Here is a 16685-nt window from a genome sequence, read left to right as displayed (position 1 = left end):
GCTCTGATATAATAATTTGGGGCTGGAACTTTTAGTTGAGCACAAGGAATGGCAGATAGGAAAAATCAGGAGTTTGGGGTTGTTGCTAGGCAGCAGGTTTTTGCTTCCCTGCAAAAGCAGCCGTGGCTGCTGGGTCTGCCCAGGCTGCTCGGGCGGGGGTCAGTGGGTGCTGGTGACGCCCAGCCCCACTTGCTCTCATTCGGGTGACATCCACGGCCAGAAGACAGCCTGCAAACTCTTAGTATCATTCCCTGCCAAAAGTTAAGGTTCTGAGGGTTTTTACATCTAATCATCAATTCTGAGCTTTTCTGCACCCTTCATTTCTGAGTTGTCTGTGATTTAAAAAAAAAAAAAAAAAAAGGCAATTACCAGTTATCGGTTATGTTGAACCATTGAACCTAGCGATAAAAAGAAAATCTCCTATGTCCTCTTTTGTGTTCCTACTGCTGCGTTTCTGTTTCAATCTCTAGAAGGATCTGTGTTTCCAAACCTGTTGCAGTGGAACTCGGAAAGGCTGATTTTCAACATCAGACAAAGCACGGCTGTGTGTTAAAAACACACCATAAACAGAGATTTGTTTTATCTTCCCTTCAAAAGGCAAGCGTAGGTATTATCTCACCAACTGGAAAGTTTTACGTGGTAGAATAATTACTAAGTTCACCTGCATGAAGGGTGGTTAGATTTAGAGTTGAGGCAAGTCAGCGGTGACTGCAATCAGTGGGAGCTCTGTAGTCTTCTTGTAAAATAAAAGGCTTCTTTTTGCTTCGTCATAGATCTAGAGACTTGGAACTCTAACTTTTTAGGCTTTGTACTTATTTAAATCCTGGCAATTGTGTTCTTACCCTGTGAACACTGATTTTTTCTTTTGCTTCTAGCCTACTGCATCCACTGTTATCAAGCAGCTTCTGATGTCTGTAATCACAGCAGTTACTGTGAACAACTTTTCAGAAATAAATACTATCCCAAGTGTTATAGAAAACTGAATGCTTCCATTATACAAAAGTAACATGAAAGGTCTATATTAAATCTGGCACGACTGGTGCTGCACTGAGTTTAGTTCTGTTGTACAAATTGTTTAGTGTCAAATTTGGCTCATGTGAACATCCTTTTTTTTTTTTTTTTTTGTGCTTTGGAAACAAAATTGGACTAACATAAATGTGTTTTGGAATCCCTACTCTTGATGTCTTGACAAAAGCATCTGTACCCACAGCATCTACCAGTTCCTGAAGCTACCACTGTATTAAGAGTATTAACAGGAAAAAAAAAATCAATAAAACAAAATCCCCGCAGCAGGATATATATTGAGTCACAAAATGCATGCATAGCCGACAGTGCACAGGTTTTCTCTTATCCTTTTTACTGTTTCTTGTCTTAAAGTTATGCTCTCACAAAAGCAGATGAAAAGTAAGAAATATTGAATTACCTCGAGCTCCTATTATACATGAGCAGCGTTAGACAAATGCACACATTTTGTAATTGCTACCGGTTCTGAGTAACACTGGTAGAATTTTTATTTACAAAACTCATTTGTACCATTAAATTTTGTGTATGTTATGGCCTTTACATGAATACACGTAGCAACGCTAAAATAACTCTTCATAAATACTTTTTGGCTGCAGCACTGCTTTTTCTTTGTTTGCTTATGCACAACATTTGTCATGTTTACAGTCACTGAAGATTTTTTTTGTCTGTCTTAAACATTCTCGTGCTTTCAGAAAAGGACGTGGTCACTAAAATGCGGATGCGTTAATAAAATGCTGTGAAGGAGACTTCAGGGGTGGTAGAGCACCACTTCCAGTAGCTCTTTATGTATGAAATGTTTCCATTACTTGCATCTTTGTTTTGACACAAGCCAAATAATGGTACCATAGATACTAATGAATCTCAGTGCAAGGTTCTGAACTAGGAGTGGTGTTCAGAATGCCTTTAAATTACAGAGATAAGTGGAACCTGAAAATTTTAAATTTTAATGAGGTTTGAACTCTCCTCCTTTTGTCTCTGTCTGCTGTCTATGTTCTTTTCTGTGTAAACTTCTGGCACTTCTAGTGCTCATATTCAATGTTTAATTCAAGACTGTCTACCCTAAAAGTCAGCGTAACACATGTCTAGCACAAAAAGGCAAACTTCAGCAGCCACCCTGTTCTGTTTTTTCTTCCCTCTGGCATCCTGGGCCATGGTGGTGAGCGACTTTCAGAGCCCATCAGCCCAACGGAGCCCATCTCCATTTGGTTTCCACTCATATAGGACGATGCCCGCCCGGCCACCCAAGATGATTCCTCTGCTGGTGCTGCTTCCAGAGCTGCTGAGGCCCTGCAGGAGGACTTGTCTTAGAGGAGAGGGAGCCACCAGACAGGAACAAGCCACAGGTGTCGTCTCCCTTGCACTGAAGCCAGTCCTCGTTCATGCCCCTTACCTCATTTTGGGGACGGAGCACCTCATAAACTTGGCAGGATTACATACAGGGGGGTCTTCTTCTCCAAAGAGAATTTTATTTATTATTTATTTGTTTGTTTGTTTGTTTATTTATTGCTGCTTATGCCCGATCTCCCACTGCTTTGCAAAATCCTCTTAGGAAAATGTGTCCAAGCTGCACAGAGTACCCACCTCCCACAACCCCGGTGAAATATATGGACAATACTGCTTTTCTTTTTGCAGTGCAGAGAGATTGGTCCACCTGTCATTAGAGTGGGGAAGCCACGGAGCTTCAAGACCTCCCTTGCTTGGCTCATCAGCACCGGGGAGCTCAGCGGCTCACTCCTTGTCCCAGCTTCTTCCTTCTGCTCCTGTAGGAATAGGAACCTGCGATACTTAGGGCATCTCTTCCATTTCTACAACAAAAGGACTGAAGAAAAATTATGAAATAAATGGTTTTACTGTTGCATGATAGTATCCCTCCTGATTCAACCCAATTCTCCATGCCTTAGATACCATACCCTCTAATAACCTGTCTTTGAGCCTCCCCATTCTATTCCCACCGTATTTTATAAAAAATCTCGGAAGTGCCTCCAGAAGGGAGCTCCAGCGCCGTGTTATTTAAACTAAGGAAATCAAATCTATGTCAGCTTAAATCTTTCTGTGTACTTCCATTTGAGTCTCTGGCCTGAGTTATGTTCACACAGCTGGGCTTCGGCAGGTTTGCTGAGTTAGTTGCTGCGTCCAGGAACCGAGATTTGTTAGCATAAGCTTATGCTGCCTAGAGAAACCTAGGAATGTGTTCCTCCCCATACCGCTGAAAATTTAAACAAGCAAATGAGCAAAAACAAACCCCAAACCCCAACAAATAAATACAAAATGAAACAAAACTTGTGGAGGAGAAAGGTGAAAAGGAAAAAATAAGAATATTCTTAGTTAACTCTGTGTGTGTGGTTTTGTGTGACAGATGTGCTGGGGAAGATTCCCCACTTTATTAAGTGAAGATAAAGAGTAATAGAAATGTGTAATGAAAACACAATATTTTTCTCTTATGCATAGGTTTCAAGGTATAATTCCTGTGCTCTTTCTAGCCCCCTGATGAGCACCTTGCTTCTAATGGCATGGATAATGAGAGATTTACGACTTCTGGCTTTCTGATAGCAGACCAGAACTCATTTGTCCGTTCCGTGGCGGATCCTGTAATCATCTCTGCAGGCAGTCAGCTACAGCTTCAAGGTGTGCAAGCAGGGAGAGATAATTCAGTTAACAAATCTCACGATGTTGCTTGTAATAGAAGAAAATCCATCCTGACATCTTAAAAAAATATTTTTCTATTTTATTTACATAATGAATCCTGTTCACACTGAAATGATTTCAGGCTGCGTTGCTTAGCCTGATTTGAAAATCTTCTCAGCAAAGCTGCCTTAAAATACTGTTATCTTTGTACAACTGTGTTCAAGCACACTTTCTTTTGTGGCAAGGTACTTGTTTATATTGGGTTTGGCTTTTTTCACCGCAAGAAAGATTTCAAGAAAAGAGCTGGCAGCTGCTTTCTCTCCCTTTAAATCTATATTGCATTTGACCCCCATTGTAAGTAGGTGCCTGGTACTTGTAACAAGAGGTGCAGCAAAAATGCTGTAACAGGACTGATGTACTCTCCCTCTGCCATCCTCTCTTGATGGGTAAGTACAGTGTGGTTTCTAGCTGCGTTTGAGCTATCAGGATGACAACGTGTGCTCCTTAAGTATCTTAACTTAGAAAAAAATGCTGTCTGCTCTTACACGAAGGTAGCTGAATGTCAAATCCCGTGGAGATGAAAATCAGGTGTATTTTTATGAGAGCATAAGGAAAGTAAAATCCGTGTGTGGCTGTGGGGTCGCCTTCCTGCCTGCCCATGCCTGTGCCCCACCTTCACTGGGATGCTGCCATCAGACCACCGTCAGTGTGACACATCACATCCTTCTTGGGCTTGAGATCACTTCTGAAGGCTTTGGATCCCTGAAGGAGGGTAAGACTGTGCCTGCTCCAGGGCCTTCTGGAGGTGCATCACTCTCTCCACTAACAAGCAAACCCAACATTCTCCAGCAGATCCCCTATAAATAAATTTAATATCAGCAGGAACTTAAGCACAATGAGGGATTTTCAGCACTTGTCTCTCTACTTTTAGTACTGTGCATGTGAACTTTAGCTTGGTTTTTCAGATTTATTTTAGAGTTGACAGTACTCTCTGCAGTTTTATGGTATTGTTTCTTTATGACACATGAAGAAGACCAGGAGAAGCGGATTTGGTTCTGGTGTTTATTCTGACTTGGCTTTCATCTTAGGCATATCTGTAATGTCTGGATGGTTTTTTGGGATGACTCACTTCAGATTTCCAAAAGTGAATTATGATCTCTTCCAGCCCTTACAGAGAGGGAAAGCAGTGAATCTTTAACGATGACACTCTGTTCCTCAAGACTTCCACAGGTATTTGAATTAAATAAGTCGCAAGAAAATTTAAACAAATACGATGTTTTAAACAGAGTTAAGTATAAATGAATCCCTCCAAGTTGGTTTTAATAGTATGGTTTAGGTGCAGATAACTTAAAATAGGAATAATGCATAACAAGAGAAATAGGCTTGAAAAACATTTTAAGCTATGCCAAAGACATTGTGTTAATTGAGTGATTGCTCTTGGGCCTGTGCCTAAGCCAAGCCATCAATGTCCTCTAGCTCCTAGGCCCTGAGGGGGAAATTTGTGTGGTTTTGGGCACTGATGGCACTGGTTCGGGGACCGAAGTGACCCCAGCAGTCATTGACCTGGGAGAGAGTCCAACTCTCTTTGGAGGTCTTCTAGGTGATGGGCTAAGGATCAACAAAAAAGGTCATTTTTTAGTGAAATGGAGAAGTTCTCCCCTTCTCATACCGGTGTGTATGTTCTGCAATGCTGTTTTGCAGTGTTTTGAGGGAAGTGCTGGAGGCTCCAGGAGTTCATTCTGAGGTGATGCTGGCGGCTCAGAGGGGATGTCAGATGTGGTCAGCATGGGGCTTTGAGCAGAACAGAAGAGATCAGAAGCGCTGACATGCGTTTGAAATTTGTCAGCATATGAATAGTAAATGAATGAAACATGCAACTTTCATGACAAAAACTGGAGAGGAGGCCAGGGCAAGTGCTCTAAAGTCATTCCAGCTCTGCCTGGTGTCACTTTGGCTGTCACCAAAGGCCACCCCAGTCTGCATGCTTCCAGCAAGGACCTGAAACACTGGTACAATAGTTATCCACAGCTTGTTTGCATGCGAGTCTTGAGTGCTGTACAAAACCTTGGCTGGCTACAAACCAGGCTGTCCCCGTGCATGCCAAATACTCACGGTACACTATTTTTCACCAGCACCCTCACCTTTGCAATTTATCTGTGCTTCAGCAAGCTGAGTTCTGAGTACATCTTTTCTGAATCATTATCTGAGCCGGCTGCCAGTTGGCCTGAGGCAGACATCCAGGCACTCGAGACTGGGAGAATCGGTTCCAGCTGCACTCTGTAATTAGGAAAACCCTGGTCTGTAGCCGGATGTCCAGATGCCTTGCCAAGGAGCGTATCATTTGGTTCAACAAACAGTACGGGGGGCGGGGGGCGGCGGTGGTAAAGGGAGTGAAGATGCAATAGGGCAAAGTTCATGTGCCAGGAACTGCTCCTCCGTTCCTCACCGCATCTCCGGTTCATTAGCTGGAGAGGTGGGTCGCGGTGGGAAGGGAAGGGCTGGGGAGGTTAAGCAAATCCTCAGGATTTAACTCGGTGAGAAATAAGTTTCTCGTTCTCCCCACAGAGACAGAAAGCACTTGAAATGCCATTTCTTTCAAGCTTTTTCACCAAGGAAAGTCTGAACTTTGCGTTTCATTGTGTAACAAGAGTTACAGTGCTGTGTGTTTTGTCAGCAATGAGAATCTGCATGAAAACTCTGCGTAGGACACATCTCAGCTAAACCCTTGTGCTCTCTGAAGAGTCTTCATTCCAAAGATTCAAGCTCTTTTTTCAAGGATTTTTGCTTGTTCCAATGACATTAATTAACAAATCTGAAGCTTCCAAGATTATACTTAATAATGGGGAAGTTACCGGAGCTTTTGCCACCACTGTCATTTAATCTATTTCAGCAACCAGATTAAACGACTTGCCAAAGGTTTGAGTGTTTTTCAACAATAGGATTCCCATAGTAACATGAGAATGTTGTTGAACAGGATAGGATACAAAATACAATGCAAAACTCCTCTCTGGATGATTTAGCAAAGAAAATACATATTTCCTTCTCTTCCCACCTCACTTCTTCCTATATCTCCTGCTCCAGAAACAGCTAGTTTTTAAGGTTAAATGATTAAGAATTAACTGAGCTGCTTCAAAAGGTCTATGTGAAATCGGAAGGTCTTACCGATCGCTATCACAGGAGGTTACATTTTTAAGAATAATTTACAGATTATACATAATTTACTCTGTGGACTTTGACAACTTGTTCTTGCTTGACCCTGTGGTATTCAGTAATTTCTCTTGTGCTGAAAATGCATTTGAATGAAACTCATGAAAGACCATCTGGCAAAACATCTTTCTAGGTCTGATTTATCTCAAGCCAGAATTTTGGATTTCTTTGCACGCTTCTTGACATTCGCAAGTTGATGTTCTCCTGTTGTAGCTTCTCTGTTTGACCTGAGACAACTGTGGTTTTCTTACTGTAAACTATTTGAGGAAAATGTTGATAGCAAAGATGTTGCCTTAATTACATCCGCTTTGTTTGTGAAACCTCTGGATTTCTTGAGGTCTTGCCTTAACTCAATCCAACGATTTCTTCTTTATCCTTCTCTGCAAGTTATTTCCTATTTAGTTGTTTAAAAAAAAGTAGGAAAGACACCATATGTGGCAGGTTTTCATTGCAAAAGTATTCATGTGTAATTCAGCAGGACCCTGACATGCTGACAATGCCTTTCCGTGGAGCCCACCCAGCAGTTACCACTCTCTGCTCCTTGTGGACATGGGTGGACTTTGTCCCTTCAGGACCCGTCTTTCTGGTCCTTCCCTGAAGGAGCAGCACCTCCTTTTTGCCATGCATCACAACAATGGGGAGCAGGCTCCAAGGGCATCTCACCCATGATTTGTACCAGCAGGTACCGTGATCCAGTGCTAGGTCAGGTTCACTGCATTTTCACTGATTTCGATTACGTGTTATTTCTTTGCCAAAAAAACGTACAGCAGCCCTTCCATTCCAGCTATGTCCTGGAGTCTTTTTTTCCCCATACTGTGGCTAACGAGTCCAGATGTTTTCTCCATTGCTTAGGACCTTCTTTTGCTCAATGACAAGAGCAAACCTCTGTTGTTTTTTTGTTTGTTTTTTTTTTTTTTCATACCAGCTATGTATGTACACAGTGGCACTGGTGCCTCAGAGCTGTGCCAGCAAAGTATTAAAGTGTACTTTATTAAAGCAGGAAGTTCATCAACCTGTTAGTGTTTTGTGATTGCTGTCTCATGGTGGGACTCAAGGAAATCAGTTGGTGTGGGATAGACCTGACACCTTCCCCCTCTTTCGCTTCTACTCCTTAGCTGTACAGAAAGTTACGCATAAAACCTGCTGTGGTGGGTGTGGTTTAATGGGCACTTTTTAAAAGGGTACTGATTTATATTTATTTGTTAATGTATTGTTACATATAAACTGAAAAATTCTGCTTGCTAAAAAAAATCAACCTTTGTGGCAGACAGACTACGTTAAAGAAAAAGACAAATAAAATCTTACCAGTAGCGTGACTTGTTGATATAAAGAAATAGCCAGTAATGTCAGGAGATTTCCATCCAAATAGAGAATTTACCAAATAGAAAGTAACAATTTCTGGCATAAGTACTGACAGCAAACGTAATACATCGTTACAGTGTCCTAGACTCTCTGTTATATGACAATTAGTTCTTTGTAAAAGGCTGTAGCAGAGCTAGCCCTCACAGGAAACAAAAGCTGATCACAAAGTTAGAGGTTGGTGTAATGATGTAAGAGGTATCACTAAACTGGAGACGTTATCATGTAGCTTGTGAATATGACTGAAAATTACTATAGTTGTTTAAATGTGACTTAGTCCAAATGAAACGGATCTCATAGCATCCAGTTCATTAATGTGCTCATTTGTGCTCTTGGGTTCCGCAAACCAGGCAAAAGCGAAATGTGTTGAAGCCCTTGTTTTGCATCTCCCCTAATTACTCCGGACACATGCCTAAAGCCAGGTAAACCAGCAGCAGAGAGATTCAAGCTGTGATCAGCCCTGAACAGATTGCGAGACTGTCCCCAAACACCTCTTCACAACAGGATCCCAGCAGTGTTTCAAGCTCCTCTCCTGGGAAGGAGGAGAAATGCAATCGCCCCTGTAACCAGCTCCCAGGGCAATCGGATCACTTACCAGAGCTTTTTCCCTCCTGCCTGTGCTTGGTTTGAAACCACACTTTATCACTCATCTCCTCCAGGACGCTGATGATAACGTTTCTTTCCCTGCATTTGTTTCCCAGGAGCAGCACAAAAACAGTGGGGCAGTAACAGGACATGCACGGGCCTCCAGCAGGAGAGTGCTGCGGAGAGAAAATCAAGCTCCGTGGAGGTATGATAAATAAGTAATGGGTAGATAACAGTCAGCAGAATGCATTTGGGTTTAAAAACAGTCACTGGTGGCTGAGCAGTGTGTTTGGACTTGGTTTTGTTTAACTGGGCTCAGCTTAGGGAGCCAAAAAAAACCAAATAAAATGATGTCTAGGAGGCTGCAGTTCTGTGTGCTCTTGGAGAGGAAAACAGATGCTTGTTTTGTGGGGGGAAAAAGGTTGTTAAAAACCTCTCAGGAGACTAAATTAAGTGGTATCCCAAGTATCAGTACACTCTGTCTCAGATGTTCTCTAGATAAAGCCTGGGGTTTTCAGTTCACCACAATTACTCGGTGTTAGTGCATATTTTTTTCACAAGATGCAGTGAGGCTTGAAAACTCCCAGTGAGCATAGGACAGCTGGTCAAACCTTAAAGATTCATTTCTTTGCCAAAGGTTGGGAGGAGGGAATAGGATGTATACTCAAGCAGAAGTGAGTTATCTAATATTTGAATTTGAAGCTAATAGAGAACATTTTTGACATGCCTTTGGACTTTTGCAAGAAGTTTCCAACTGTACAGCCCTTAACAAAAGAAAAAAAAAGTCAAATCAACTACTGCAGCAAGAGTTGCATCCACAGAATAAAGTATTTCAAGGAACAGTCTCCTTCCGTGACCTGTAAAAATCTCAGGGAAGTCAAGAACTTTGGAAGCTATGCAAAGATCTTAAACCTGTAGGTAGAAGTAAATGCAGTGCTGAAAATATAAGGCAAATGTTGTTACAAGCCATGAAAGAAACAAAGAAGGAAGAAAATGCTTTCCCTAGGGCTGTGAAATTATTGAATTGTCAAAACCACAGGCAGCTGGTTTAAAGAGTTGATAAAATTTACCTGACGTTTCACCTCGTTAATAAACTCTTAATCTAACTCTACATATTAGGGTTCCCAAATCAGCCTTCCCAAGAGCTACAAAGGAGACATTATTCTGTGTTATTTCCATGCATGGGGGACAGGAGCTCAGAAATGGTTTTCCTCTTGGGCTTCAGTGCAGGGTGAAATACTTATTAAGCACTGGCATTGATTAGCAGATGATGTAGGTGCTCAGATATGATCTGAGATGAATGCACAATAAGCAGCAGCAGTCCAGGCTAGCAAATGGCACCTAAACCCTGAACGAACTTGAGTGAGCTTTCATCATGGAGCAAATCCTCAGATTTTGAATGACAATTCAGTGGTGGTTTTATTTTATTTATTTTATTTTATTTTATTTTATTTTATTTTATTTTATTTTATTTTATTTTATTTTATTTTATTTTATTTTATTTTATGTTATTTTATGTTATTTTATGTTATTTTATTTTATTTATTTTTATTTATTTTTATTTATTTATTTATTTTCTGTCAGGATCAGGAGATCTAGGAGCGTGGGTCAGGAGCAATCTAATTAGCCAATTTACAGCACCGAAGAGTTGCTTTTATTGCATGTGACCTATATGACCAACTTTGTGGATGATAATGTCAGGAGATTTTAAGCTCAGGTTTACTCTCTGTTGGATATCTTTAACATACAAGCATCCCTTTTGTCACATCAAGTGAAGTAATGTATGGTCTATCAAGATGTTTACTGTCATGGTCAGACACATGGACTTGGGCCACTGTCAGTCAAACTTGGACATATGTGGTTTTACAGTTAATAGGTGCCAATAAGTAATGACAGGCAAGAAGGAACTGGTGAATTAAAATAGTACTTGTAGCCCTTGTAGGAAATTATATCACTTTTGTGAAGGGACCAAGGAGAAGCTTTTCCATGCTCTTAACTGGTGAGGTTGTAGAGCAGCCATGACCCCGATGCCCATGTGCTCTCTCCAGCACATGATGACACGCATGGGCCTTTTTAATTCACAAATATGTATATATATATTTTTTTTTACGTTGGATGAGTTTTTCAGTGAAACCTCCCAGACAATGCAGAGCTGATTTCAAGAGTGTGTATTTTAAAATGAGGGGAGAGAAAACCTAATACGAATACAAAGTTAACAAGATATTTTGAACAATGGTAATATATGGTAGATGAGAAATAGTTTAGATATATTATGATGGCATATTTTGATAATTTGGATCTTCTCATTTGCAGGAATCTCTGTCATCAACAAGTACAAAACTGATTTCATCAATAGTCATTTCACAGATGATTGATGAGAATAAATCAAAAGAAAATTGGTCTTCTTTGCTGATGCAGTCTGCGATCCCACAGCCCAGTGCTTATCACCTGAAGCAATCTTTGGCTAACCATGGTTCAGTCAACGTTAACAGTGCCTTTATGGTACTTCCCAGCAGATTAGAAATTCAGGCATCCTTAGATGACACCAGCTCTTCGCTGGACTCTCCCACCACAAATGAAAAACAACGTCAGAACCGGTGGAAAGGGTTTGCCTCCATAACTATTACAGCCAGACGTGTCACTGCGGGCTCCAGTGACCCAGCGTGGAGATCCAGGGCCGTGCCAGAGCCCCATGCTGTGTCCCCCACGTTGAGCAAGGTCCCTGTTGACCCCCCCCACTGGCCTCCACCTGGCCAAGCAAACCAAAATGTCACTCCATCAAAGGCTTCTGAATGTTGCTCAAAATCAGGTGAAGAGCTGCGTGAGAGGTTTTCCAGCCACAGAAACAAGGAGAAGGGTGTGGGTCTTCAAAGCAGCGATGGGAGAGAGAAAGTACTGCCTTCGTTCATCTCATCTGCCCACCTTCAGGTTTCTCAGCAGTGTCCAAATACTATCTATTACGTAGACAAGTCACTCAACATGTGCCTTGTCCAGCCTCGAATTAAATGCCAAAAAATGCATAGGTCGACATTGTCCTTCAGTATAAACTGTAGTTCGTCTAGATTAACAGCAGATGGAGTAGATGGCATAGCTAATGGAGAACCAACAGAGGAGATACTTCACACAAAGCTCCTAAGAGAAAACAAGACTCCACTCAGAACAAACTTGAGTGCAGGTTTAACAGAAAATAATGTAATTAATAAACAGACAACAAATGAAGGCTATTTGGGTACTAAATACCCTTTGAAAAGTGTCTGTGCCTCTGGATTTCGAGAGTTTGATATACCCAAAGGACCTAATACCATAACAACAAAGCAACATGACGATAAGCAGTCTGGCAGCTATCACACTACATTTTCTTTCCATCTTCCTAATTCAAGTGATGAGGCAGGTAAGTAATTTCCATAAGCCTCAGTCCGGTGGAGCAGAGGTCCAGGCTGGAACAGACCCACCACAATGATTTTACGTGAGCAGATAACAGTAATCTGCTTCTGCAAAGGCATGCTGAGTCAGAGCACAGCCCAGACATTTTCAGTTCCAGGACTACTATGAATATATTTGCCATGCTAGTGATGCATGCTGTTCACCAGATGATAGAGAAAACTCTGCCTGTGTTTTCAGCATGAAACCTCTATTTTAGCCATTTATAAGAGTAATTTATTTATTTTTCTCTCAGCAATATGCAAGCGCTTAGCCCCGAAAATAATTGTCTTTCTGGAAGGGCTGAATTTCAAGATGTGAGATTAAGAATGCGGTTGCTGTACTGAACTTGGTTTTGTGCTCCTTACAACTAAAAATGATATTGCTTTTGGATTTTTTTTATTTAGAAGGCCATAGTAATAAGCCTAGGTGTTTGTAAGTGATGGCTCCAGGTAAATGTTTTGCAAATCTTTAGCACATTTGTTCCATATATCTCCAAGCATTTTGCAAACATAAAATTTTTTTCGCAATGTTGCTCTCAGGAAAGGGAAAGATACCGTGGGGATTGCTTTGTGCCCAGAGTGGTATAGCTTCTGCTGCACTGGACTGCAGCAGCTATTTTACAGTGCACTTGAATAACCACAGCTGAGTTTATTGACTCACCAGAAAGGGTGTGTGGATGGGAAGAATGTCAATGAGTCTGCTTTTTACCAAGGGACTAAGGTTGAAACTTACCCCCTGTGTATCCTGCGACCTTGGGCTACAATTAATTGCAATTACCTTGTACTTACACATCCTTTTTCATCTAAGGGCCAGTATGTGAGCATAAGCTATCTCCTAAATTTCATTTGTACCCACATCCTACCAGTTTATAAACGGAAAAAAAGAGAAAGATGAGGAGTTGCACGCTGTCTGATGGGCTGGAACAAGGTATAAAACCTGGGCCCTGCAATTCCTTTTCACCTTGCTGTTACTTCTGCACTTGCTGCTCTTGCAATTATCAAGAAACGAATAGTGAGAAGACGCTGCTTTATTCAGAGGCCTCCTGTTTTAACCCTAAAGAAAATTATCAGCAAGTTCAGAGTCTTCCACCGAGAAACTTCATTGCATAGTAGCCTAATTTAAAGTAACTACACCCTTCTGAAATTTTCATAGGTAGTACTACGTATTAAAGGCTTTGTTCAGCAGCACCCAAGGTCTCCCCGTGATGCATCACAGAAACAAGGATTAGAATAACATTGAGATTTGTCATGGGCTTGATTATACAGTGGTCACTGTAAAAGGATCACTTTTACTAGAAGCAACTAGAAAGTGAAATAGAAGATTGCTCGTGGTTCACCAGTTTTACTGAAAAAAGGAAATAAGTGAGGTAACTGGCTGAGAAATTCTGGTTTTTGAAAAACGACTTCCACCATTTGTGTACACAAGAATACAGGTGTAAATAAATATGGGAAGTGTTACCTTCTTAACTGCTTCCACCATTTGTGTAAGCAATAATGCAGAATGTAAAGATATATGCTTCTCTTGATCAGACCTTTTGTAGTATATAAGAAGGTGTTTATCAGCTTACTACAACTTTCCTGTGTGAAATTTGTATAAACAGCCAGTATAATGCTTCAAAAGAACAGCCTTTCTCACCAGGATTCCCAAAGTAATGAGCTCTTGCATAGCTGTCAGCCATTAAATGTGACAGATCACGAGAAACCCAGTTAAATTCATGAGACATCCACACTGCACATTAAAATGAAAGGCGTTTGGTACAATTTTAACCTGGGAGAAAATGAAAAACTGAGTTCTCCTTAGTTTGAAAAACCAATGAAGTGAGAGAGTGATCTGTTAGATCCAATATTCCTTTCTGCTGTAAATCTGGTATGGTCCTACAGATTTTTATTTGTTTTTTATTTATATATTTTTATTTATTTTTATTTTTTTCTAGACTAGTTTTAGTTATCTAAAGGCATAAAAGCTATAATGGGAAACTCACTTTCCTGCTTTGTGCTTTGGCATTTCTGTGTATACAGCTCAAAATTGCAAGACCTGTATAGCATGATGCTGCTTTACGAGCACAGCAAAGTGACAACTGCCCCATCAGCAAAGTCTTATACCACTACAGACTCCCAGGTACTTTTTAGGTACTTTTTCCTCCAACGTTTACTAGTTCAAATCCATTCATGTTAAGGTCTGTTATATGTTTATGCAATTAAGTGTCTGTGAAATTAAATGTTTAAGAAGAAGGAAGAACTAGCAAAGAAGAGGCAACAAACAACTTTTGACACCATGTTAATACTTTAATGTAATTATCTTATGGATGAAGTAACTGCAGAGAGCTTTGTCCGTCACATTTCTGATGACCCAGAAAGTTTGAGTTTATATTAGTTTGCAGCTGTAGGCAATAGCTTCCTGCCAGCAGAAATTCAAGTGGTAATAATATCACCATGGCCAAAAAATAGAAAAATAGACTTTTCTGTATGAAATCTGTAAATGCAGTTTCCAGGATGTATAGGCTGACTTATTAGTACCTGAAGAGGAATGAGCACCCCCATACTTCTGTTTCACAGGGGCCAGCTTTGCTGTTTCCTATGGGGCTGGTTGTGTCATGGTTTCTTTGGAGCGCCTTTTCCTAATTTTTCATGTGACTTCACTAAAGTAATGACAACTCTTCTTATAGTATTACTCATACTATTTCATGTTGAAATCCAAATGTTCAAGACTTGGCTTTACATGGACCTGGATAACCTAACCAAAGGCCCTTCTTTCAGCAGGAGGTTGGGCCAGATAATCTCCAGAGGTATATATTTCCACATCTTACCACACATCAGAAGGATATTTTAGGCATATTATGAAATGTAAATGCTGGGCTCTGCTCATGGTTGGTAATTATACCTAGAAATCCCAAACTCTCAGTCTTAGTTAGCATTCAAAGCCATGCCTTGCGTTATATCATCCCAAGGATGGATTATAACCTTGTGACTTCATCACTACGGACTGTGCCTTCCACTGGCTCCGCTGCTTTTGGTGCTTCACTTCCATTAGCCAGCAAGAAATTGGACTCTAAGCCATGGAAAATCCAGGTTGCGTGTGAAGTCAGTCTTCAGCTGCGGGAGGGCATAGAGATGTAGGAGGTAATTGCATTCACTTTAAATGAGTGGTCAGCATCTAAATCTTGTGGGCAACTTAAGGAGCATGTGTGACCACTGATGAGAAATGTCCCCATTGCGAACCACAGGAGCCCCCTCAGAGAGATACAGCCGAACATAAGCCTGGGCCAGGCTCCTTGAGGACCTCGCCACAGGCAGTCGATGTGGATCACCTGGCCTTCAATCACCGCTTCTAACAAGCTGTCAGAACTTGCTAACGCTGCTTTTAAGTCAATGCAGCAATTTCCTTTACTGTCTGTAGCTAATGTCTCATAAACACAAGGTAAGTTAAAAATGAAAAGATTAGTCTTGTTTCTGTTGAAGACAGGAGCATTTTTAATCTTAATTTCTCACCTACCCTTCATGAAGAATATATTCCACATGAATATCTAGTTTTCTATCCATCTTTTATGATATATTACCTACTTGATGCTATACTGAATTATTAAAAAGGAGCAAGGAGAAGGAAAAGGGGCACATTTACTTTCATTTTAACCTCTTGATTGGACAAAATCATCACTTTTATAAATCTTACATAGCCAACATCTGAATTTATCTGTTTAAGCTTAGATCATCATAAATGTCTTGATGCCTGAGGACCTTCGCAAACCTCAGCTTTGTTATAAACAAAGTTTTATTATAGATGATTTCTGCTAGCACTTCGGCTCTTATAATGTCTACACCTGTGTTTTTCTTTTGTTGACGTGCCCAGAACTGCCAGGTAGTGTTATTAAGGAAAAATAGCTGTGATGGTGAGAAATTTAAATCCAGCTGAGGTGGTGGGTGCTGCCTGGGCTGTCACAGCCTATGCTCAGCTGTGGAGAGCAAGGAGGATGCAGCGCTCACCGTGCTCATAAGATAGCTGAAGTGGGGAATGAGGATTATGATGTGCTCGTGCGTCAGCGTTTGGAGGTGAATGTGATGCAATGGGGACGGTTGTGACTGCAGGTGGGGGCGGCAGCGTGTGCTGGGCACGGAGGAGTCTCGGGGGGGCTGCGCTGCCAGCACCCCGTCTCCTGCAGAATTTAGGGATGGAGAATAAATAGTGGTGGCCGGCAGCGCTCAGGAGGGGTAAAATACATTTAAATCATTGAACAAGACAGAAGAGCTAGCTAGTAGTGTAGTTGCTTATATCTTTTCCCAGAGAGAACATCAGGTAACTTGAAAGCGTAATTTACTTAATTAAAGCAATACAAGACAGTTTATAGGGAAAACTGAGGTGGAATCTGGTATTTTGGGGTGTTGAAGGACCCAGATGGTTATAGACTTCTGTTTCCTCTTAAACAGGAGTTTCATAACAAGTGCTGAATCTAACAGGATGTTTGCTAA

At 41.1% G+C, this 16685-nt stretch overlaps 1 protein-coding gene across 5 annotated transcripts in view; it reads left to right on the top strand.

Annotated features, from left to right (window-relative positions):
* LOC308196879 ((E2-independent) E3 ubiquitin-conjugating enzyme FATS) overlaps window positions 1-16685 on the top strand; it is a 65236-nt gene that overhangs the window by 23096 nt on the left and 25455 nt on the right. For all 5 annotated transcript variants that reach the window (XR_013952452.1, XM_080596615.1, XM_080596618.1 and 2 more), the window contains exons 2-3: window positions 8916-9004; window positions 11113-12190. Coding sequence is in view for 4 of the 5 variants with exons in the window: in XM_080596615.1 (XP_080452741.1) it covers window positions 8916-9004; window positions 11113-12190 (1167 nt within the window). In the remaining variant the exon portion in view is untranslated. The remainder of the gene's footprint in view (window positions 1-8915; window positions 9005-11112; window positions 12191-16685) is intronic.

The sequence above is a fragment of the Anser brachyrhynchus genome, assembly GCF_964034855.1.
Source record: "Anser brachyrhynchus genome assembly, chromosome: 6".
Taxonomy (NCBI): domain Eukaryota; kingdom Metazoa; phylum Chordata; class Aves; order Anseriformes; family Anatidae; genus Anser; species Anser brachyrhynchus.
Note: the sequence above shows the minus strand (reverse complement) of the source record. Positions and strands in the feature narration are given on the sequence as shown.